Source organism: Microcaecilia unicolor, chromosome 8 (genome assembly GCF_901765095.1).
Source record: "Microcaecilia unicolor chromosome 8, aMicUni1.1, whole genome shotgun sequence".
Lineage (NCBI taxonomy): Eukaryota > Metazoa > Chordata > Amphibia > Gymnophiona > Siphonopidae > Microcaecilia > Microcaecilia unicolor.
In genome coordinates this window covers 153,055,841-153,080,747 of record NC_044038.1, presented here as the reverse complement: position 1 = coordinate 153,080,747, position 24,907 = coordinate 153,055,841, and the positions used below count along the sequence as shown (strand labels likewise).

The following is a 24,907-nucleotide window of genomic DNA, read 5'->3' as shown; positions in this document are numbered from 1 at the left end:
CGCCTCCCAACCACTGGCTCTGGCACAGACTGTATAAGTCTGCCCAGCACTATCCCCGCCTCCCGCCACCTGCTCTGGCACAGACCGTATGTCTGCCCAGCACTATCCCTGCCTCCCAACCACCAGCCCTGCCACCTGATCTCGACTAAGCTGCTTATGTGTGATTATGCTAAATAAATCAGACAGGAACCTCCAACTTTCCATTCCTTTGTTTATAAATATTATTAAAATTATAGATGGTTTATGTTGACTTCATGCTTATGTTATAATTATTAAAAACAAAAACAAAAAAATCCCCAAATCACTGTTATAATTATAGCTCCCTCTGCTCTTTAAATTCCATGTCCTTTTTATTAGTTTTCGTATGTATTTATAAACAGTACAACATATCATTTTAATAATATTTATTATATTGAACAATGGAATGAAAGTTGATGGTTTTTAAGATCCACAGTAAAGTTCAGTTGTTCAGAAATATAAGTGGATATAGGGGGTACATAGTTTTTTCATCGACAATCAAAAACGTTTAACACCAAAAATTAGAAAGATTAGAATTATCAGATCTCGCCTCAAGTAACTACAAACCAGGTGAATCATTGCATGATATTTCCTATATCTTCTCTCTCTCCCAAGATGTGGGCTGAATGATTTCTTGTAAGTACTGTTTTGTGCTATTTTGAAAATGAATTGCTCCATGTGTACCAAATTTTGGTCATTACATACAGGTAACATGCTCTGAAACAGTTTTCAGTAAGACATCAGTCCTACTAGGAGAAGCTTAAAAGCATGTCCATCCTTTTTCTGGACAGGGAAGTCACTGAGCATGATAGCACCCCAGGTAATAGTTGCTTATAGTACTCCCCTTCCCTTTAGGGCTTGTGTGCTCACAGTCTCAGATAGATACAAAATGGCAACATGATGCTCCTCTGATCAGAGCTTGGGTGTTCATCTTCCTTGCCCCCAACTCTTGCAACAGCTATGTTTCTGGATGTTGATGCTTGCACCTAAAGTTCCGTAGGTGGTTGTCCATTTGTAAGTTGGTTTTTTATACTTCCGTGAAAAGTGGTAGCTCTAAAAGTGTAAGACTGGCCTCTGATTGATCCCTCTGCATGCCCCTCAGATTTGTTCTTACAACCAAAGAACAAGAGGAAGCCGTTCCTATAGTTCTTATTCATCCATCCATACAGTAATGGGTTGACAAAAGTGGAACACATAGCAATCACGTGGAAGACAGTGTAGAGAAGTTTGTACTCGTGGAATACTAGATCCATATCAATTGCAAGCTGGAACATATGAAAGGGAAACCAACAGATTGCAAAAACTAAAACCACCATCACCAACATTTTGGTTGTTTTTCTTCTCCTTTGCTGACTTTCAGTCCTGGAAGTGGGACTGATATGGCTTTTCAACTTAAACCATATCCTGGCATAGGCATAGCTAATGATGGCTAGTGGAAAGATGTACTGCAAGATGAGCATCGAAAGACTGTAGATTGTGGCATCTCTGTTGTTTCCTGAAGGCCACTTTTCAGAACAGACAGCTATCTTGAGATTGAGAGATGGTATCTCCTCATATCTATATTCTCTGAAAATGGCTAATGGTATTGCAAAGATGGCAGCTGCCAACCAAGTAATGACTATAATAAAGAAGCTGAGCGTTTTGGAAATCCTGCTGTCCAGGTGAAAAACAATGCACCTGTATCTGTCAAGAGCAATTACAGTTAATGTGAGAGTGGAAACATAGACACTGAGAGCTTGTGCGTAGGGAAAGAGATGGCAAAGAACAGATCCAAATTTCCATTCATCAAGCAGAGTATACACTAGTGTAAAGGGCAAGCAGAGAGTGTCCACCATAAGGTCTGCCAGTGCCAAGTTAGCAATGAAGAAGTTGGTCACAGTCCTCATGCTTTTGTATTTCACTATCATGTAGATCACTAAGGAGTTGCCAATGACTCCCAGAAGGATGATCAAAGAATAGGCTACAATCAGGATTACCTGGACTCCAAGTATCCTAGTACTGTCCATGATAATAGAACTGGATCCAAAGATAGCATGACCAGAAGTTGGGATGCCCTTGGTTTGCCAACCTCTAGAAACCTTTCCATCAATAACTGGCTCTTCTATAAGTAGGGTTCTGTTGTCTTGCTTCAGTGTTCCCATATCAGGTCTTTAATTTTGAGGAGGTGTGTTGTGCACCTAAAATTTAAAGGAATAAAATGTGAACATTTCACAAAATGGAAACAACTTTCTTTTTTAACCTACTTCCTGAAAATGGTAAGCTTATGCGATGACCGTGTGTGTGTATTTGTTCCTTCCTCCCCAAACAATCTTTGTGTTTTGGTGACCTATCTACATGTCAGCAGATGCAAGGCACTCACCATTGAGAGAAGTGGGGAGCAAGGATCCATTTACATGTTGAGATACACATGTTCTGAATGGAACTACTTGATTTTTCTTTAAATTTTGTTGCATACATGAATTGGCATTTAGCAAATAATGCAATTGCATTGGCTTTACCTATTTTATACCTTATCCCACAAGAAACAAACCCTTGCTTTTTATGCTTCATGAGCTTAGGGAACTATGCCCACAACCACACTAGGATAACTCTTTAAGAAATATATACAATATATTACCTATCACTCCACCCCATTTAACTATCAATGTTTTCTGAATTCATCCATTATACCATCATCGACCACTTAGAAGCATGGTTCTATAATAATCATCTTCTCATGAACTACTACTTAAGTTTAGTAAGATAAGCTGACTGTATGGGCAAACATTGGAAAATAATAAGCAAGTGGGTATGAGATAAATTATTATTCAGTGGTCTATGTCTACTCTTTGTCTGATCTTCAAGGCTCTTAAAGGAAATGGCCCCGAGTACTTGAAGAACAGGATGTTGGTTCTGCCAGTCCCTTGCCCCGGAACAGGAAGTTGACATGGAAGGGGACAGGGAGATCCGACAGCCATGCACCTGCTCCGTGGACCCCTTTGCATGGAGGGGGGTATGCTCTTCCGGGGGGTATGCTCCACCCTGGATACCATATATAAGGTAGGTACACTGCTGCTGAGCACTTCCTGCGGTAATCCATTTTAAGCTGCACTAGCACAAGCTTACCACAGCTTAGTAAAAGGGCCTCTTAGTGAGCTAAATGTAAAAAAGAAATAGGTGACTTTCATTGTTGAATCAACATAAAATGTATGCACTAAGCTGGATCAGGCACAGAGAAGAACACTTTCAAAGGATTCTATAGTTTTTCCACTGAGATGCTCATTCTTTTCCTTCAGTTATTAATGGAAATTTACAGCAGGAAAACAGAGAAAAACATTCCCATTCTTATCACTTTTTATAACAGTTCTGTTGAAATGTCTCTTATCAGCATAATCTTTAATTATAGAAAGGAAATTTAATTGTCATCTTTTATGTAACTGTTAATATCTTTGGATGTTGTAATTTATTCTCAGCAACGACTGTGTACCAAGTGAGAAATTCACCTTGGACTGGTGGAAATGAGAGAAAGTATTGACATCAAAATTAGAAGTTGTAAAGTGTATGCCAAAGGGGTGGAGCCTAATGGTTAAAGCAGTGGGCTGAGAACCAGAGAAGCCAGATTCAAATCCCATTGTGGCTCCTTATGATCTTGGGATATCTCTTAACCCTCCTTTGATTGCCTCAGGTACAGACTTAGGAGCTCTTTTACCAAACAGTGTAAAAAGTGGCCTTAGCGTATCCTTAGGCAGGTCACTCCCATGTGCTATGGCCATTTTTACCACTGGGGTAAAATGGCCGAAACACCTATTTTTTGTATTAATGGTCACGTGTTAATTTTGCCATTATGTAGGGCTCATGCACTAAGTATGTGCTGATTGGTTAGCTCACAGCAATGTAGCTGCACTAACTGATTAGCACAGAGTGCCCCCAAGACCAGGGACGTAGCCAAACCTCAATGTTTGGGGAATTCGAAGCGCAAAGTGTGTTTGGGGGGGGGGGGCAAAGTTTGGCCCACTTCCCTGCCGCAAGAATACAAGAAAAAGGTACAATAAATATAAATTAACAATAAATTATGCAGACAACAATTTCTCAAAAAGATAGGTCTTCAATCTCCTCCTAAAGGAATAATATGAACAATCTAACCTGAGGGCCAAAGGCAGTTTATTCCACACTGATACAGAAAAAGCAAAAAAAGAAGCTTTCCAACCACTAGAAGAAGGGAGAAACAATAAACAAATACTTATAGAGCGGCATACATTATCAGAAGAAGAGGACAAAGGATTCAATTGTTCAATCAAAAAAAAACAAGAGCAAAATCATAAATAGCCTTATGGGTAAAATATAAAACTTTAAACATCACTCTTGCATGCACAGGAAGCCAGTGAAGAGTTCTTAACAAGGAAGAAACACTCTCAAATTTATGGGCACTTTTACCAAGCTGCTGGAAAACAGGTCCTGCGCTGGCAGTGGGGGTCATTTTTCCCACGTGCCAGGACCCTTTTTACCACAGCAGGTAAAAAGACCCCAGACACACATGGCCATGCGGTAAGAGAATTCTTATCGCATGGCCATGCGAAGGGGAGCCGTTACCGCCACCCATTGAAGTGGCGATAAGGGCTCCCAAACTAACCCAGCTGTAACCGGGCAGCGCATGGCGTTGACCAATTACCACCGGGTTATCGCCACACAAGCCATTTCTGGGGGTTTTCTTTTTCCCCTGGAAATGGCATGCGCTCGGGGCAGGACTACCGCCAGCAGCCGCGTTGGGCCGGCGGTAGTCCCAAAAGAGCTAGCGGTAAGTCCGCGTTGGCCTTACCACCGCTCTGTAAAAGGGCCCCTTAGTGCAGCGAAAAATCATCCTTATAGCAGTATTTTAGAGCAACTGCAATCTGGTTTAGAATCTCTGTGTGAGGCCAACATATATTGAATTGCAATAATCCCAAAAAACCATAGCTTGTACTACTAGAGCAAAATGTTTGTTCTTCTTGAAAGTTAGAAAGTACATAAGTATTGCCATACTGGGAAAGACCAAAGGTCCATCAAGCCCAGCATCCTGTTTCCAACAGTGGCCAAATCCAGATCACAAATACCCGGCAAGATCCCAAAAAAGTACAAAACATTTTATACTGCTTATCCCAGAAACAGTGGATTTTCCCCAAGTCCATTTAATAACGGTCTATGGACTTTTCCTTTAGGAAGCCGTCCAAACCTTTTTTAAACTCCGCTAAGCTAACCACCTTTACCACATTCTCTGGCAACGAATTCCATTGTTTAATTACACGTTGAGTGAAGAAAAATTTTCTCCGGTTCATTTTAAATTTACTACATTGTAGCTTCATCACATGCCCCCTAGTCCTAGTATTTTTGGGAAGCGTAAACAGACGCTTCACATCTACCCGTTCAACTTCACTCATTATTTTATAGACCTCATAAGTACATAAGTACCGCCATACTGGGAAAAGAAATCAATCTCAACTTATTAAGCTTAAAAAAAATGTTTTCTTAACCACATTATTTATCTGAACCTCAGAGGACAAAGTTGAAACAAAAAAAAAACACCCAATACCCGAGATTTGGGTTACCGGTAACGATACCCCATCTGATAAAGAAACAGTAGCAGGGATATTGGTCAGGGAATTGCTAAACCAAAGCATATTAGTTTTATCTGCATTCAGCTTAAGCAAGTGGTTATGGGCCCATGATATAACTTTTGTGATACATTGGCCAATTATTGAAAAAGTTGATGGATCATGCAGGTTTTCATCTCCCATCATTTGCTATGTTACCATGTAGCTATTACCCCTGAATGCACAGGATTATGCACAGGGTCCAAAGATTTAACACCCGGCTTTTCAATACAGTGAATTTAACTTCAGATCTGAAGTGGAGTAAAGTGGCTGGCATTAGTGCAGGTTCCTGTTTGCCAGTATAATTTACCTGCAATTTTTCTTCCTTACCATGAGGCTGGCACACTATCAGGCTTATTTTCGAAAGAGAAGGGCACCCATCTTTCGACACAAATCGGGAGATGGGCGTCCTTCTCCCAGGGTCGCCCAAATCGGCATAATCAAAATCTGATTTTGGGTGTCCTCAACTGCTTTCCATCGCGGGGACAACTAAAGTTCACGGGGGGGGGGGGGGGTGTCGGAAGCATAGCGAAGGCGGGACTGGGGCATGCTTAACACATGGGCGTCCTCGCCGAAAATGGAAAAAAGAAGGGCGTCCCTGATGAACATTTGGACGACTTGGTCCTTTTTTTTTTTATGACCAAGCCACAAAAATGTGCCCTAAATGACCAGATGACCACCGAAGGGAATCAGGGATGACCTCCCCCTACTCCCCCAGTGGTCACTAACCCCCTCCCACCCTAAAAAAAATTAAATATTTTTTTCAGCCTCTATGCCAGCCTTAAATATCATATCCAGCTCTATGACAGCAGTATGCAGGTCCCTGGAGCAGTTTTAGTGCGTACTGCAGGGCACTTCAAGCAGGTGGACCCAGGCCCATCTCCCCCTACCTGTTACACTTGTGGTGGTAAATGTGAGCCCTCCAAAACCCACCACAAACCCACTATACCCACATCTAGGTGCCCCCCTTCATCCCTAAGGGCTATGGTAGTGGTGTACAGTTGTGAGGAGTGGGTTTTTTTTGGAGGGGGGGACTCAGCACACAAGGTAAGGGAGCTGTGCACCTGGGAACTTTTTCTGAAGTCCACTGCAGTGCCCCCTCTGGTGCCCGGTTGGTGTCCTGGCATGTCAGGGGTACCAGTGCACTACGAATGCTGGCTCCTCACATGACCGTTGTTTCTGAGATGGGTGTCCTCGGTTTCCATTATTGCCGAAAATCAGGAACAACCATCTCTAGGGATGACCATCTCTAAGGTTGACCTAAATGTGGAGATTTGGGTGTCCCCGACCGTATTATCAAAGTGAAAGATGGCCGCCCATCTTGTTTCAATAATACGGGTTTCCCCGCCCCTTCGCGGGATGCCCTGCGAGGGCGCCCTCAGGAAAACTTGGGCACCCCGTTCGATTATGCCCCTTCACCACTCCTTAAAACTGGATAGACAATTTTCAGACATTCATCTGGATAAATAGTGATTTACCCTGAAAAACTGACTGTCTGAAAACTGGCCCTTCCTTTCACCAAGCAGCTAAAATTACATGTACTGTTTCACAATATGTGTCCTTTTTGCCACATTTAGGAAAGGTGTTCTTGGGAACGTTTCAAGCAGAATAAGAAAATAAGGTTCATAGGTTGTAGTTTCCAATTCATGCATGTTGTTTTTCTTAAACTTTTACCTGCAGAAAAATCAGACGCAAACGTTTGCCAGTACTTTGTACCTATGGCAGTTTCCAAAGGAAAAGTATTCACTAACTTTTCTTTGGAAAATTAGATACAAAGTCTTTGCCTACAGGTATTGGAGTAGGTTCAGTACATGACAGCCAAAGTTAGGCATTGGAAAGATCCATGCTAAGCCAGTATTTTGCAAACGATGCTCTGCATGGAAGGACCTTACAGAATACTGTGTTAGCACGCATTTATGCTAACTTTGGGTGTAACTAATCGTGTAAATGACAGTATTCTAGAACATTGTGCCTAAATCATTGGAATGCCCCTGATCCACCATTCCCTTGGCCATGGCCCTTTGGAATTGCACATGACAGAAGTTAGGCGCTTAGGGCTAGATTCTATATATGGCGCCTGAAAACTCTGCGTGGAAAAAATTACATCTAGGTGTATTCTCTAAAGTTCAGCTCAGCTTAGAGGGAAAGGTAGACATAGGTGCAATGAAAAGGGACTCATAATTGACAAGGGTAAAGAATAGCATCAGATCAACAGGAAGAAAAGAGGAGTAGCCTTTTACATAATAAAAGAGCCCTTCCAATGATATGAGATGTAGTATCATTTTCAGATAAACAGGTTCTTTCTCTCCCAAGAGTCCAAACCAAGGACCATAGCAAATCGGCTTAGGTTCTTTTCTGTCTGGGAGCAGTAATTAGCATTTTTTTCAGGTATGGAATAAAATTAATCAGGAGGTCAACTTTGTCCTCTATTTTTTGCAACTTGTGTTTGTCTCCCTTGCATGAGAAATAAGTATACATGATGCTGAGTTTCAAATGTATGCTGATGATATACAATTGCTGACATCTGTGAAAAATTATGAGAGTCCATTGCAAAGCTGAATGATTGATTGGAAATAGTGGCTGACTGACTTCATAGTCATAAGCTGTTCTTGAATAGTTTAAAACAAACAAATCTATAGTTATGTGGTTATCGTGGAAAGAGATGGCACTGTTTTTCTTTGTATGAATGGTCAAAGACTGGGGGGTAATCAATGGCACTATCTTGGCAGTGAAATGTAGTGATTAGCTGGGGTGGGGGGCGATGGTATTTGCTTTAATCAGTTTAGGTTGATTTGCCATTTGGCAATTGCTAATTTGGAGATGGTTATATATGCTACAGACAGAGCCAGCAGACTGGACTACTGCAACTCTTTATTTTTAAGGACACCACAGTCCAATCTGAAGTAATTACAGTTAGTGTAGAATACAGTTGCTCAGTTAATAACAGGAGGTAGGTAATGGGATCACATTATTCTGTTATGAAGATTTCATTGGTCTCCAGTGAATCTGAGTTAAATTCAAAATTTTGTGCTTTGTACATAAGGCTTTCTTTAAATATCTTTCGCAGTATTTGGCAAATTGTTTGGTCTGCTATAGTTCTGTGAGATCCCTGAAGTCATCTCAACTATGTTTGTTGAGTCTTCATGCCCCCTCGGTTATTCTGCTTTCATTCACTTAGAACAAGGTTTTTTTGGTATATAGGTCTCAGTCTTTGCAATAGTTTCCCACAGACATTAAGAAACAAAAGTAGTTTCACAAGAGGCAGTGGGATTTTTTTATGCAGTGTTATGGTACTGATTTTTTCTTTGGGGGGGGGGGGGGTATTTGTATATTTTTAATTTAATAGTCCACCTAATAATCAGAATTCAAGGTGTATTCCAAAAATTAAAAAAAAATCTATAAACAGAATAAAGGTTAAAAAATAATCCATTAATTAGGCAGGAGGCTATGGAACAGCCAGGCTTTCAAACCCCAGTGAAGAGAATAGAGAATACGAAAAAGCATTGTAAAATCACATGGAAGATCGTTCCAGGTATTAGGAACAGCACTACATAACGTTTTAGAGTATTTGGTGGCTAGATAGAACTCTCTGGCAAAAGGTAATATTAAATGAAGTCCCTTAATAGAACCACAAAGTACAATTTGGAACATAACCCTCTACTGAATCCTCCAAAATAAGCAGGATCCAATCCATAGACAACTATATAAACAAAGTCAGCATCTTAAAATCCAGGCCTTAATAGGAAGCCAATGAAGGTGAATAAAAATAGAGTGAACCTGCCCATCTAGTTTTACCACTGTGTTTTGCAAACCTGTTGACCTGGCAACCCTAAGTAGACCAGATTACAATAATCTATATGGGACAGAGCAATGGCCTGCACCACTTGCCTCAGGCTTTTCTCAGATAAAAATGCCCTATGTTTGATTGCTGTTATATGTTAAAAATTGATTATTTGTATTTTAGATTGTAAACCACTTAGGTGTGATTTTATTTTAATTTATGTTGAGCAATGTATCAAATGAATAAAGTAAAACTAATCCAGGACATTGAAATGAAATATACATGTAGTAAAGAATGAGGCAAATACAAGACTCTTTCATTGGGTGGAAGACTAAGCTTTAAAGACCTGTGGAGGAACATTTTCAATATGACGTCTAAATCTGATTTTGGACGTTTTGCAAAAAATGTCCAAAAATCCAGTAGTGAACACGGCCATTTTCAAATCAGAAAAACGTCTGTTTTATTTCAAAAATGGCCGTTTGCTAGACATTTTTGTGCTCAGGGTGTCTATCTTTCTGGACCATTTTTGAGAAAACAAATCCAAGGTAAAACGCACAAAAACAAGCTATTGAGATATATTGGGGGGGGGGGGCAGCATTCTTAGTAAACTGGCCACACAGAAATCCCAGCAGATACACATCTCACCATTACCCCCTTATATTGTATGGTGAGCCCTCCAAAACCCACCAAAAGCCTACTGTACCCACCTGTACACAACTAAAATAGCCCTTATGCCTGCAGGTGTCACCTATATTTATTTATTTATTTATTTGTTACATTTGTATCCCACATTTTCCCACCTATTTGCAGGCTCAATGTGGCTTACATAGTACCGGAGAGGCGTTTGCAGACTCCGGTGTGAGCAAATACAATGTGATGTTATGATAGGATAAAGTTCATGTGGCACAGCCACATTAGGGAATCGTGGACGGAAGAGTTGAGATATGTCCATTACGCAACTTAGGTTTGTTGTGTTGCAGAGGTCAGGCTATATGTAGGTACAGTAGGTTTTGGAGGGCTCACACATTCCACCACAAGTGTAACCGTTAGAGTGGGATATGGTCCTGGGTCCCTTTCTCTATAGTCCACTGCACCAACCACTAGGTTACTCCAGGGACCTGCTTGCTGCTTTAATAGTAATGACCTTTCAAATCTGAAGCTGTCATACAGCACATAAGCACTGCCATACTGGGAAAAGACCAAGGGTCCATCAAGCCCAGCATCTGTCTCTGACAGTGGCCAATCCAGGCTTCAAGAACCTTGCAACCCCCCCCCCCCCCCCCCCCGAAAAAAATTAATAATGTTCAATGGACTTTTCCTTCAGGAATCTGTCCAAACCCCCTTAAACTCCGTAAAGCCAGCCGCTGCCACCACATTCTCCAGCAACGAGTTCCAGAGTCCAACTACACGCTGAGTAAAGAAAAACTTTCTCCTATTTGTTTTAAATCTACCATATTCTAGCTTCATCTTGTGTCCCCTGGTTCTATTATTGTTTGAAAGTGTAAACAAACACTTCACCTCTGTACGCGCTACTCTGCTCATTATCTAGTAGACTTCTATCATATCACCCCTCAGCCGCCTTTTCTCCAAGCTGAAGAGCACTAACCTTCTCAGCCTTTCCTCATAGGGAAGTCATTCCATTCCCTTTATCATTTTCGTCGCCCTTCTCTGCACCTTCTCCAATTCCTTTATATCTTTTTTGAGATGCGGCGACCAGACTTGGGACACAATATTCGAGCTGCAGTCGTACCATGGAGCGATACAACGGCATTATAACATCCTCGTGTTTGTTTTCCATCCCTTTCCTAATTATACTCAACATTCTGTGCTCTTTCTTGGCCGCCGCAGCACACTGAGCCTGGTGTGTACTGTCACAGTCACTCTTAGGAGGCTGGGAGGGGGTCAGTGACTACTGGGGGAGTAAGGGAGTTATACCTTAATCTCTCCAGTGGTCATATGATCATTTAGAGCACCTTTTGGTCATTTAGGGTCCTTTTACTAAGGCGTGCCTAAAATTGGCCTGCACTGTTGTAGGTGCGTGTTTTGTTTTTGTTTTTTTTAATTTATGCTTTAAATCATACAATTCAAGGATAAACACTTGACCCGGAAAAGTGTTATAACAAACAAATTAATAAAAAATGATGTATTTATAGCATATATAATAACACTCAAGTCCACTTTATATTTGGATTCCAAGGTCACTAAATTAAGAGGAATTTAAGGAAACCAATTTAAAGGCAATTACACCTAGGAAAAAAAACAGGGATTTAAACCATTAAACTCCTTCCACTGTTTTAGAGGAAACAAAAGATGTTAAATGGGAAGGTTCCATGAACACATATTTAACCATATTGTACCTAACGATACATTTACAAGGAAATCTTAAATAGAATGTGCCGTCTAGCTGCAAAACGGCAGGTTTCAATAACAAAAATTGCTTGCGCCATCTCTGAGTGTCCTTCGAGACATCTGGAAACAAAGATATTTTTAAACCCCAAAATAATTTGTCCTTTTTTAGAAAAAACATTTGAAAAAGCCATTGTTTGTCGGGAAGTAAAGCTGCTGTGGCTACCAAGGTTGCCGCAGTAACCAATTCAGTTTCAGGAGTTTCCAAAAGTGCAGTCACGTCCTAGGGATTTTGTTGATATTGTGAAACCACTTCTCTTTGAGGTATGTAATACACTTGAGTAAAAGGAGGTAAATTTGTTTCTGGTATTTCTAATATTTCTCGAAGATATCTTTTTAACATATCAAGTGGTTTCACCATATTTATCTTAGGAAAATTTATAAATCTAAGATTACAAATTCTCAAATGATTATCATAAATTTCTGTCTTACTTCTCAAAGTTGAGATATCTTTTAGGATTGCTGTTTGTAAGTTGCCCATATTTAAAACATTTGTTTCCATAGTCTCAATTCGTTCAAAAGAAGATTTTATGTCTAATTCATTTTTCACCAACTTTTTGCGACACTGAGCTAGTTTGGTGTAAGAAAGTTTGTGCAAGTTGAGAAATTAAATCCCAAAGAGAATCCAAAGTTACCTCTGTCGGTTTTTCCAGTAATCCAGGGGGCACATTGACCAATAGTTCTGGATTTTTCCCATGTTCAATTCCTCATTGTCCCGCTCCTGATGTATCCGAACTGCTCACCTCGGGGGGATCCAATTCCCCTCCAATCTCCCTCACAAGATGATTCATCTGAGCTTCACTCGTTACTGGGTCCACGCCACTCTGTGGTGGAGGCCCCATCGATCCCTCGGAGGGGGAGCTAGTTCTCTGTGGTTGTGGGGGAAGAGTTCTCTGATTGGGGCTCAAGGTAACATCATGCCCTGAAAATGCCAATACCTCCTCCAGGACGCTGACGTTTGCTATGGGACCACTCCCGATCTCTCGACCCTGTCCTGGAGTCCTCACAAAACGGTCTATAGGACCAACAGGTAATGGGGCGGGCAGCGGAGAAGCCCGGACTGCTGCCCTGCCTCTCCTTTTTGGCATATTGAATAACAAGGAAATGAGGATCTCGGCATTCCTAGATGCATGCAGCCATTTTGGAATCCTGAAATACAATGAAGATTTGTCCTGCTCTGGAAATCTTCACTTCTGGATCTTAGGTGTGTGTTTTGGATGCGTGCTGGTCCATTTCCTGAGCATGCCTAGAAAAAAGGGGAATTTCTAAAGTGCTGGAAAATGGACGTGCGGCAAAATGAAAGCCAGCATGCATCCATTTTTGGCCTGAGACCTTAATGCCACCCATTAACTTAGTGGTAAGGTCTCATGCTCTAACCGAGCAGTAAGTGTGCAGCATGTGCCAACTGCCAATTACCGCTGGGTAACAGCCCCGCAGTAGAAAATAGAAAATATTTTCTACCGTATGTTTTGGGCATGCACCAAAAAATGGAATTACCACCTGGGGCATGTGGTAGCTGTAATAAAAAGGATTTTAGAGATTGCTTTTCAACTCTATCTGCCTTGACCAACAAGTGCACTTGGGGTCTGTATTGTTGATTAGAAGTAATTCTGTTTAAAAATGATTGTTTAACTTTGATTGTGTGAAAATAAGTTGGAATGCAGAAGATAAGACACAGCTCTAATTAATTTGGTATGTGAAGAGGAGGATGGCGCTTGTTTTCGAAGTTCAGACTGGCCACCTGGACTTGGAAACATGTGACCACATTCCCACAGTATTATTTATTATTTATTGCATTTGTATTCCACATTTTCCCACCTCTTTGCAGGCTCAATGTGGCTTACAATACATCATGAATGGTGGAAATATATAAGAGAATAGACATTTAGTATTACAGAAGGATCTTGGTTCACATTATAATGATAAAACATGATAGTAGTATGACAAGCCGGTATTATAAGGCAATTCTGGATGTATGTGGAGGAGTTCACATTTGTTGATCTTTTTGGTATACCTTGTTAAAGAGATGGGTCTTCAGTAGTTTGCGGAAGTTAGTTAATTCAAGAATTGTTTTTAGGTTGCGCAGTTGGCTTGTTTACCTATTCTCAAGCATTCTGTAATTTTCCTTGGCTCTTTAAATAAGCTTTAGTTTAATAAAAAGGGGAGCTTGTTGCAGCAGAGCCTTGAGGCTCATCTGTGGGTGGACGCATCGTGCAGAAAAGACTTGTTCCTGGTCATAAGGAGACTTCGGGCTTTCGCTGCAATGGGCCTCCCAGCTGATGAGATAAGGGCCTGAAATTCCTGACCAGTGATGTTGTATGTATGATATGTATATATCTGTCTTATAGCTTTCTTTTAGTTAGATGATTTAATCATTGTATATACAAATGTAATAAACAAATATCTTAATCATTGTGGATTTAGAACCTCTAATAAAGGTCTCATTTACCTAATATGAATCCAAAAGAATCCACAGTAATTATTGAGTAGTCTGTGTCAGTGAGACAGGCTGTAAATCCATAGCAGTACAGTAGCCGGGTGGTAGAGCCAATTTGATGCACGTTGGATACACGTAGGCACTTACGCTCCTTACTAAAAGAGCCCCTTAGTAGTGATTGAAGCAGGTCTAACCAAAAACGTCTTAATTTTGGTCCTAGACATTTTCATTTTGTTCCATTATTGCAGAAAAATGTCTATATTTTGGTGCTGCCCATGTCCTACCCAAAACACACACCCAACATGCCCCCTTAAAATTTGGACGAACTGTGGAGCAAAACGTCTAAAATCAGGGTGTCAAATTGCAACTTGGACATTTTTGAGAGAAAAACATCCTTCTGCCACCTTATGATATTTTTTTGGAAATTTTATTTATTTAAAAATGTATATTCCACACTATCAGAAATGTTCTAGGTGGGTTACATTTCTTCACATACATAATATAATAAATCAAACTCAAGACAATTACATGCAATATAGCTTTCAAGAGAATCACCCTCACGCAATAATCAAACCATAATTCTTTCATCACTTGACACCTTGGCCTCTTGTATCTGACCCCATTGTCTCAGTATAACTACAAAAGGCAAAGACACTGCTATACTAAAAGTCAGTGGCGTTCCTAAGGGGGCTGACACCCGGGGTGGATCGCCGATGCGCCCCGCCCCCCGGGTGCAGCGCCCCCCCCCCCCGGATGCAGTGCGGGCCCCCCCCGGCGAAAGGACACCCCCACGAAGGAACCCCCCCGGGTGCACGCCGCTGGGGGGGGGTGCCGCGTGCGCCTGTCCTCCGTTGTTCCATGCTTCTTCTCTGCCCCGGAACAGGAAGTAACCTGTTCCGGGGCAGAGAAGAAGCATGAAACAATGGAGGACAGGCGCGTGCGGCACCCCCCCAGCAGCGTGCACCCGGGGCGGACCGCACCTACCGCCCCCCCCTAGGAACGCCACTGCTAAAAGTGGTTATTCCCAGGAACTGCTTTTTCTTTTGTACAATTATTCACAAACGCATAAAGTCTGTTTTTACATTCATCTCATAAAAGTTGCTTGGCATTTATCAATACAGACCAATTTTTTCTCTGGCACCCCTGCACTAGAAAGGCAGACCTGTATTACAGACTTACTTTCTAGTTGCATCTCCAGTTCCACCTAAGGTAACAGAAGGGAGTCATGTCATTTTTTCAATTGTAGCTTAAAGTGAGTTATATTCAGGTAGAGTAGGTATTTTCCTCTTCCTGGAGACCTAACTTGCCCAAGATCCCAGGGAGCTGCAGTGAGATTCGATCCAGGCTTCCGTGGTTCTCAGCCCACTTCTCTATTAGGCTATATTCCTAAATTCCTAAGGGGTTCTTTCACTAAGTTGCGGTAAAAAGTGGCTTGCGGTAGTGTAGGCGTGGGTTTTGGGCGCGGGCAGAAATATTTTTCAGAGCACGTACCAAAAGTACCTTTTTAAAAACATTTTTCCAAAAATGGACATCCAGCAAAATCAAAATTGCCGTGCGTCCATTTTGGGTGTCTGACCTTACTGCCAGCCATAGACCTAGCAGTAAAGAATCTGCATGGTAATGACCTACGTATGTCAGATGCCACTTGGCGTGCGTCCACTACGAGTGTCCGAAAAAATATATTTTTTTCAGACACGCGTACCAGACGCGCACCAAAAATGAAATTACTGCAAGAGGCACATGATAGTCATCCAGTAAGTTCATTTTGCCACGCATTGGGCGTGCGTAGACGCTTACATAGCTTAGTAAAAGGGGCCCTAAGTATGGGAAACTTTCTTTGCGGTACAGAACATTCTCCCATTTACTTCCAGCTCAATTGGTAGGATCAAGTGACTGATCAATACTGGGTCAACACTATACTTATGAATTTCCCACTCCTCATAGAACACAGTATGACCATTAGCAGATGAGGAATGTTTGGTCCAGATGAAAGGTATATATAGATCCCATATCTAGAGTGCATTGTCGACCTTGATAAGCACAGTTCATGACTCAGCAATCAGGACACAAAGCATTTCTCATCGATCTCCTGGGAAAATCTCTAGTTCTTCTGTACTCTCACCACAAATAAGAAGTCTTTCTTCCTCCAGCTGTCTTTGTGCATCCCCTCATTGGGTGCACAGGATTTTACCGCTTACTGTTTCAAGAATTTGTTTTGACTTAAGTATAGTAAAGGAGATTATCTGAAATACTTAATAACAGAAATTTCATACACCATGGACTGAAAAATAAGAGTCTTTCGTTTTATTGCTGCAAGAGCCAGAATATAGTATTTAACAATGGCCTTCTGGTTGAAATAATAATTGCTACCTGTGGATTATTCTTTCAACAGCAGACAATAGGACGGCACTGTCTATTGATGTCAGCTCGTTACTCATCCTTAAAATCATTTTTGCTGTACTTTCCATGAAAGATCAAAGCATAGTATAGCACAAAATAAAATGGACAGAATCAGAGAACCAACAAAACAGCAGTGACACACCAGGAAAGGAAATTAGACCCAAACAGGTTCCAGCACAAAATAAAATAACATTATAAAACAATATAAAATCCTCATATGCATGTAAATACAATAAAAAAAATTAAAAGCAGAATTTCAATAACATAAAACCTGCCCAATATGAACAAAATGGGGGAACTTGTATAAAGGTTTTTCCACATCTAAAGACTGTTTTACACGTAGGAAAAGTCTTTTACAAAAATGCCTCATGGTATACATGAGTATAAATACACATGATGGCAAAAGAGCCATACTCAAATGTGTACCCCATAAAGGTTTTGCTGGAGGTACAGTTTGGGCAAAGTAGGGGCAGAGTTGTAAGTACAGCGTAAATATATGAGTCTGCATTTATGTGCCAATGAGGCTGGTTTGAAGCAAAAATAAAAAGAAACAGTTTCCCACAGGATTGTGGAAAGGGTAGATAGGGATGACCAAAATGGAAAAAGGAAATGAGGAGATCTATTTCCTAGTAAGTAATCTTTATTCTATATTCAACAGAACAATTCAAAGGACTCAACATAGGCAGTGTTTTGACAAATAATGCCTGCATCAGCAGTCCAAATATTCTGATGGGATATATCAAAACGCATATACAAAGCTGTGAACAGGTCTGGTCAAGGTCATGAACCAATAATCACCAAATATTCTGAAAAAGTGCTGAACAATGCTCGGGGCACGGCCATGGGTAGGTCATGGGCGGATTAGGGGTGTTCCTAGAATTTATGCACGCTGTTACAGAATAAGGGGGATCCGTGCCTAATTTAGATGTGAGGGTTTACAGCAGGGTTTAGGCGCTTAGGGCTAGGTTCTATATATGACTCCTAAAAATCAGTACCAAAAGGAAATACACCTAGGCGTATTCTATAAAGTACAACTAAATTTAGGTGTACTTTATAGAATAAATGTAAAGTTCCATGTGGTTTATAGAATATGCTGAGTGCCCATCTACACAACTACATTTAGTCATGGGCAGTTACGCCAAGTAAAACAGTGGAAATGCCGATGCCTAAATTACGCGTGGACTGGGTGTATTCTATAAACACATGCATAGATTTTAGAAACACCCAGACCCATCCATTCCACGCCAATGGCTATGCCCATTTTCAACTATGCAACTTAGAATTTATGCACATCACATTATAGAATACAGACAGTTCTGGGTGTAAAATCTAATTAATGCCAATTGGTGTCAATAATTGCTTGTTAAGTGGCAACTAACAGCGCTGATTGGCTTGTTAACTAATTAAGTTGCACGCGCAAATCCAGAATACAACTGGATTATTGTGTGCAACTTAAGTCATGCTATATAGAATCCCAGGGTTAGTGTATTCTATAATCAGGGCCTAACTTTCAATGCTATTTCTACAATAGCATTTAGTGCATTATTTTTTTTGGCACCGATTTTTCAGCACTATTTATAGAATTTGTTCTACAACATTCATTCAAGTTCAATCAATAAAAACAAAGGCACCAAGAGCGCACTAGTGACCAGTGAATTTTAAAAAAGAAATAAAGTACTGTTTTACATTACTGTAAAAGTTGCCTGTGATGCAGACTTTGCTGAACATGTTGGCTATCGATGTTATTTTTAAAATACACTGGTCACTAAGAGGTGAATTTTATATATGGCGCTGAAAAAAACACTATTCTATAAGCCAGCCCAAAAGTTAGGCTCAGTTTATAGAATAGTGCTTACGCTTGGGGATCGCACCTAACTTTAACATAATACAGTAAGTGACGGCAGATAAAGACCTGAATGGGCCATCCAGTCTGCCCAACAATCACATTCATTATCAATTCAAGATTTAAATTGACAATGAACGTGATATTATATACTTGATCATGATCTTTCTATGGTGTTTCTGGGACATAGACCATAGAAGTCCACCCGACTCTGTCCTTATGTTCCAACTACTGGAGTTGCTGTCAAAGCTCACTCCAGCCTATCTGAATCCGTCTTGTCATTTGCGGGACAAGGACCGTAAAATTCTGCCCAGCACTGTCCTCACGTTCCAAATTACTGGAGCTTCCATCGAAGCCCTCTCCAGCCCACCTTAAACTAGATTGCTATATGCAGGAACTCAGACCGTACAAACCAGCCCAGCACTAGCCTTAGTTGATGCAGCCAGAGTCGCCATCTAAGCATCACTCAACATGCAAACACATGTGCAACTCTTTAAGTTTTGTTGTTTTTTTTTATACTGTTCATTTTCTAATTAGAGATCCTCTGTGTTCCTCCCACGCCTTTTTGAATTCCGGAGTCAAACTCCGCAACCTAAAGTTTATATTTTTCTTCTGGATTCACTCACCTGACTTTATGACTCCGTGGCTTTTTAAAGATAGCATTTGCTTCTACTACACATGCTTTAAGACATTGACAATGGTACCAAGACCCCTGAAACAGGTACTTAGCCGAAACATGGTCCATGTTGAGTACTTTAAGGAATAAAGCATTTTTGCATCATTCTCTTTGTTCTCCTGTTGTTTTTGGAAGAGCCCTGCTGGCTACACTTCTATGAGTATCTATATACGTAGTGGGCGACAGTCTTCCACTTCTGCGGTCACCTTTCCATTACTAAGTCTACCACCCCGCAAACTCAATTCATGGCCATTTGCATCAACTGAAACCTGGTGCAATTGTATGTGCCTAAATTGGGCACATATTCACCATATTTCATAACAATGCACGTAAATGCAAGAAATGCCCTGTTCTGCACATGACCCTCCCATTTCTGTGCCCCTTTCTTTTACTTGTGCATAAAATTCCAATTAAATCTAATTAGTGCGAATAATTGCTTATTAAAGTCATTTATTAGTACTAATTAGTTTGTTATTCAATTAAACTATGCATGCAAACTTGGTGCACACCCAAATTTGCAAGCGTAATTTTTGCTGATTTTTATAGGATTAGTTGGTAAGTGCACTCTTGGCACCTTTATTTTTATTGATGGATCTTCAATAAACATTATCCCCCAGATTCTATATATGGCACCCAGATTTGCATGTCCAAGATGTGCATGCAAATTAATTGAGCAACAATAACTATCAATAATTGAGTGCTAACAACCAATTACTAATGTTAATTGGCATTCATTAAAATTTGCATGTGCATCTGGCTGTGCACTTTTCTATAAGGCATGGCACCTAACTCTACTAGTGTGTAACTCAAAAAGGGGAGTGGCCATGGGCATGTCAGGGAAATCCAGAAAATGAAGTGTTCTTGCTGAATACCTCCTCAGCATGCCTTAGCAGGCAAATCAGTGCTAAGGCCAATTCTATAAAGGACGCACACCCTTTATAGTATCACGCTTAGGGCTGAATTGTTCCACTGCAGAATTTTAAGTGCCTTTTACTGAATCCAGCCTATGTGTTTATCTTACTGTACTGCTTGTTTTGTTTGGATAAAAATGATTTTTAACCAGTCTATCTATCACGTATGAACCCTAACAGCCTCACGAAGCTCTCTCTTTGACACAATGTAAGTGCTACGGAAAGCATTAGCAGTAAATTTGAGAGCTGAGATCATACTCCGCATACCCTGGCTTAGGAGTGAGGTTCATTCCTGTCATGGTATGTGTAGAAATAATCCATTTAGAGACATTGCCCTCTCATTTCTGTAAAGTACTGTTTATTTTTGGAAGCCATCTCCAATTCGGTATCCTGAATTCTCTCTTTATTTACCTTCTGTGTTCATTTCTTTCTCTTTTGATTTTTCCCTCTCTTCCAACCTTGGTTTTCTTTATTCTAATTTTTTCTTTATACTAATTTTTATTTTATGTTCCTCTTTCTCTTTCCTTTCCTTTGTGTGTATGTTGCCTTTTTCACGTTCTCTTTCCATTCCCTTTCTCCCATCTCTCATTGTTTTGTCACATTTTGTTTATTCTTACTTTTCCAGTGCACTTTTTCTTTCCTCCCTCTTTGTTACAGATGTGTTTTTTGCTTCTTGCTGCCTGGGTGGATAGATTAGCCTGGCTCCAGGCACCAGTCTCATGGCAGGGAGCGGAAAGGGAGATAGGCTCTCAGCAGGGTTTATGCATTCTCATTATGTTTATGATAATTATCATAAATTTTAGTTTTGACAATGAAGAAAACTGGGGCCATTTAGACTAGCTCTGCAGACTAAATACACTCTCTGAAGGCCTTTGAAGTCTATATTGGTATCTGCAACAGAAGTTTTACTAGTCACCACTTTCCTTCATTTTTTAAAATGTATTTATTCATATATAATATCAGTTACAAGTACACACTTGCACAAGAAACTCAAAAAGAAACAAATACAATAATCAAGGGGTTACTTTTTTATATTTGGATTATTGGCAGTGACATTCCTAGGTCGGCTGCAACCCGGGGCGGGACCCCCCCCCCCCCCCCTTGGCGCATCAACCCCCCCCCCCCCCCCCCCCCCCCCCCCCCCCGGGTGCATTCTTGGCTGCTGGGAGCAGCCGCATCGCTCTCGGCTCCACTGGCTCCCTGCTCCCTCTGCCCCGGAACAGGGCGTGCACCCGGGGCGGACTGCCCCACCGCCCCACCCTTGCTACGCCGCTAATTATTGGTCCCCAAGCCAACATTGAAAAACAGATCTCTTTAAGATGTTATTTTAAAGATGCCATTTGAATAAAGTAAAATATAGAAAATATTTGCATATAAGCTTTAAGAATTGGGATATGTATGAGGGAAAGGGAATGGGACTTGATATACTACCTTTCTGTGGTTTTTGTAACTATATTCAAAGTGGTTTACATAGTATATACAGGTTCTTATTTGTACTTGAGGCAATGGAGGGTTAAGTGACTTGCCCAGTCACAAGGAGCTGCAGCAGGATTTGAACTCAGTTCCCCAGAATCAAAGTCCACTGCACTAACCAATAGGCTACTCCTCCACTAGCAACATTCCATGTAGAATCTCAAAAAGGGAAAGGAAAATGGGACTTGATATCCCGCCTGTCTGTGGTTTTTGCAACTACGTTCAAAGTGGTTTACGTAGTATATACAGGTATTTATTTGTACCTGGGGCAATGGAGGGTTAAGTGACTTGCTCAGAGTCACAATGAGCTGTAGTGGGAATTAAACCCAGGTCCCCAGAATCAAAGTCTGCTGCCCTAACTACTAGGCTACTCCTCCACTTTTTTTGACTTAGAAAAAAGACTATAGTCTATTGGTTAATGAGGAGGTGGGAGTTGTAAATCTTGCAGTGGAAAGTTGACACACCAACAAGTTACATCGCTGAGACCACTACATAGTAACATAGTAAATGATGGCAGACCTGTATGGTCCATCCAGTCTGCCCAACATGATAAACTCATTTTACATGATATGTGATACTTTATATGTATACCCAAGTTTGATTTGTCCTTGCCTTTCTCAGGGCAGACCGTAGAAGTCTGCCCAGTACTGTTCTTGTACTAAGTTCTAAAGCTAACACCGAAGCCCCTTAAAATTTATACTCCAGCCCATCTCTATCTATTCAGTCACAATCAGGGCATAGACTGAAGTAGTCTGCCCAGCTCCCGTTTTGTTTCCCAATTACTGGCATCACCACCCAATCTCTGCTAAGATTCCATGGAACCATTCCTTCTAAACAGGATTCCTTTGTGTTTATCCCACGCATGTTTGAATTCCATTACCATTTTCATCTCCACCACCTCCCACCGGAGGGCATTACACATATCCACCACCCTCTCCATGGAAAAAATACTTCCTGACATTAGTCCTGAGTCTGCCCCCCTTCAACCTCAATTCATTCCCTCTAGTTCTACCGCCTTCCTGTGTTCGGAAAGGTTTATTTGCGGATTAATGCCTTTCAAACATTAGGAACGTCTGTATCATGTCACCCCTGTTTCTCCTTTCCTCCACTAGACGTGTCAGATATATATGTGGAAAGAACCATACTTTAATGCTCTATATAATATAGTCACATCTTCTGGAAGAATCACTAGATATCCAAGTTGCAGTAGTAGTGTGAGATGGATAGATGGAACAAACCTTGGAACAACCAGATCTTAGGAATACCACTCATCTGGAGAATTAGTAAGCATGAGTCAGGAACACGCAAATTCTGCTGCTTCTGCTGCTTCAGATTAGGGACTGTATTCAAAGATGACTTTTCTGATTCTATGCCCATGGGGAACCCCTTTATTGAATAAGGTTTTAAGAGTCATCTAATCTATACAGCTGGGGTCTGTGAACAGGAAGTCTTTTCTCTGCTAACGCCTTCCTGAATCTCTTGCCTGGGTGCACCATTGAGGTTTTGTCATCTGCATAGTCAGAGCACGATGATTTCTTATTTATTCCATTATTTTTTCATTGTCTGACCACACTTGTTCCAAGGGATTATAAAGGAAGACGCTGTTGTTATCTGAAACCTTTTCCTGGTCTTTGCATGCAGTAATTGTTTGTCTGGTTAAATGCACAGCTGCAGCAGAGCTTTCTAGAGGAATCTTCCTGAAATATTTGAAAATGTAATAATGCAAATAGAATGTAATATTACAGTGGCAATTTTCGTACCACTTGCAAGCTAGCTTTCCCTTTGAAAATCCCATGGTGAGCAAACGTCAAAGGGATTCATTACCCCATGTAATTTTCAGATGCAAAATGAAATCCCCACATGCATTTTTACTTACCCAGTGCTACCCCTTTTCACTACATTGGGTGGGGGTAGGGGTGCAATTTTCAAAGGAGTTTTTTTTCCTGCTGCTAAGGAAGACATTTTGAAAATTTCATCAACAACAAAGTCTAGGGGGCAATTTTTAACTGGATGCCTCCAGTTGGCACCCTGATGCCACAGGCTGAGCGCCAATTTTATAATGGCATCTGTGCACCAAAAATATTGACATAAAGTTGGCATTAATATCAGTGTTCCCTCTAAGCTGATGGGGAGTCCTCCAACTGCATTGCTGCCAGTGTGTGTGTGTGTGGGGGGGGGGGGGGGTTTCAATATTGTATTTTCAATTGCTAGGGACAGGCAGGATCCCTGGAGTTCTGCACAGCTTGCCTGTGCCTCACTACTAAAAATGTGATATTACAACAGCGCCCCCTACTGGCAGGACTATAGGTGGAGGACTCCTACTCAGCTTAGAAGGAACAGTGATTGATGTACCTAAAGGTAGGTACAATCCTTTATGCCAGGTCAATGCAGATCCAGCCCAAGGCAACTCAATGCTGGAGACTTCTCTTTGCTTATATCTTCACTCAACACTGGACTGTGCTTTGAGGTGCATGGGGGGTTTTGGTGACCTGCCCATGGAAGCTGGTGAAGATTTTCCATTCTAGCTCTGCTATTTATGAATTCTGGTTCAGAATTTGTTTCTTTCACTCCTGAAGATGTGATAACCAGTGTTGAGTAGAAATATAAGCAAAGAGAAGTCTCCAGCATTGAGTTGAGTAAAGTCACAAGTAAAGTTTTTCTTTACTTTGATCTTCCTTTTACCATTGGGTGGCTGGATATGAGCTCCAAAGGACTACCAGAGCTCCTTCATTGGTGAGGGTGCTGGCTTTTTCCTGGTTTCTGAAACATTCCTCCTCTTTCTTTGTAGACATTAATTAGAAATAAGAATTTTTATATATATTTTAAGAATTGCTTCACAGCTCTGGATATTTCTGAATTTGGTTTTGGACCTTTTCTCAGCATGTGTCACATCTGTGGCCGTGACCACCCTCAGCCTTACCGTCTTTCTGGGGGTCAGCAGCTCTGCTGGCTTCTGTCTGTGTTTGTGTTAGTCTTATCTCTGTCCTGGTGTGCTGGCTGCTTCCAGCATGAACCTGATTGCTTCACTAGACCTCACCTGTGTGGGCTATGTCTCTCTAGGGAGCCAGCATCTAAGATGGCTGCCACCAGCTCTGTGCCAGCTTCCAAGATGGCTCCTGCTTCTCTTTCCTGTGGGCTCACTTCCTATGTGTGTCAAGCCTCTCTTTGGGGTCAGTGTACTTCCTGCTTCTGTCCTACTGCTGGTGACTCATCAGTGAGAGCCTTCATAAGGACGTGCTGTGCTTGCAGTCAGGGCCTTTGCATTCTGTCGCGTTCTCGAGGGCCTTGGCAACCGTCAGGTCCACGAGGCAGGACTGGAGTTCGTGAGCCCTTGGGCCACTGCCGCAGAGTGGCAG

At 41.3% G+C, this 24,907-nt stretch overlaps 1 protein-coding gene across 1 annotated transcript; it reads right to left on the bottom strand.

The window, feature by feature from the left end:
- Window positions 1-970: 970 nt before the first annotated feature.
- On the bottom strand, window positions 971-2,159 carry LOC115476669 (neuropeptide Y receptor type 2-like). The gene has a single exon (XM_030213169.1). The coding sequence runs from the start codon at window positions 2,157-2,159 to the stop codon at window positions 1,005-1,007; it is 1,155 nt and encodes a 384-aa protein (XP_030069029.1). The 3' UTR covers window positions 971-1,004.
- Window positions 2,160-24,907: the final 22,748 nt, after the last annotated feature.

Bases quoted from the DNA above. Each gene is read 5' to 3' on its own strand.
- LOC115476669 (XM_030213169.1), bottom strand. From the start codon at position 2,159: ATGGGAACACTGAAGCAAGACAACAGAACCCTACTTATAGAAGAGCCA.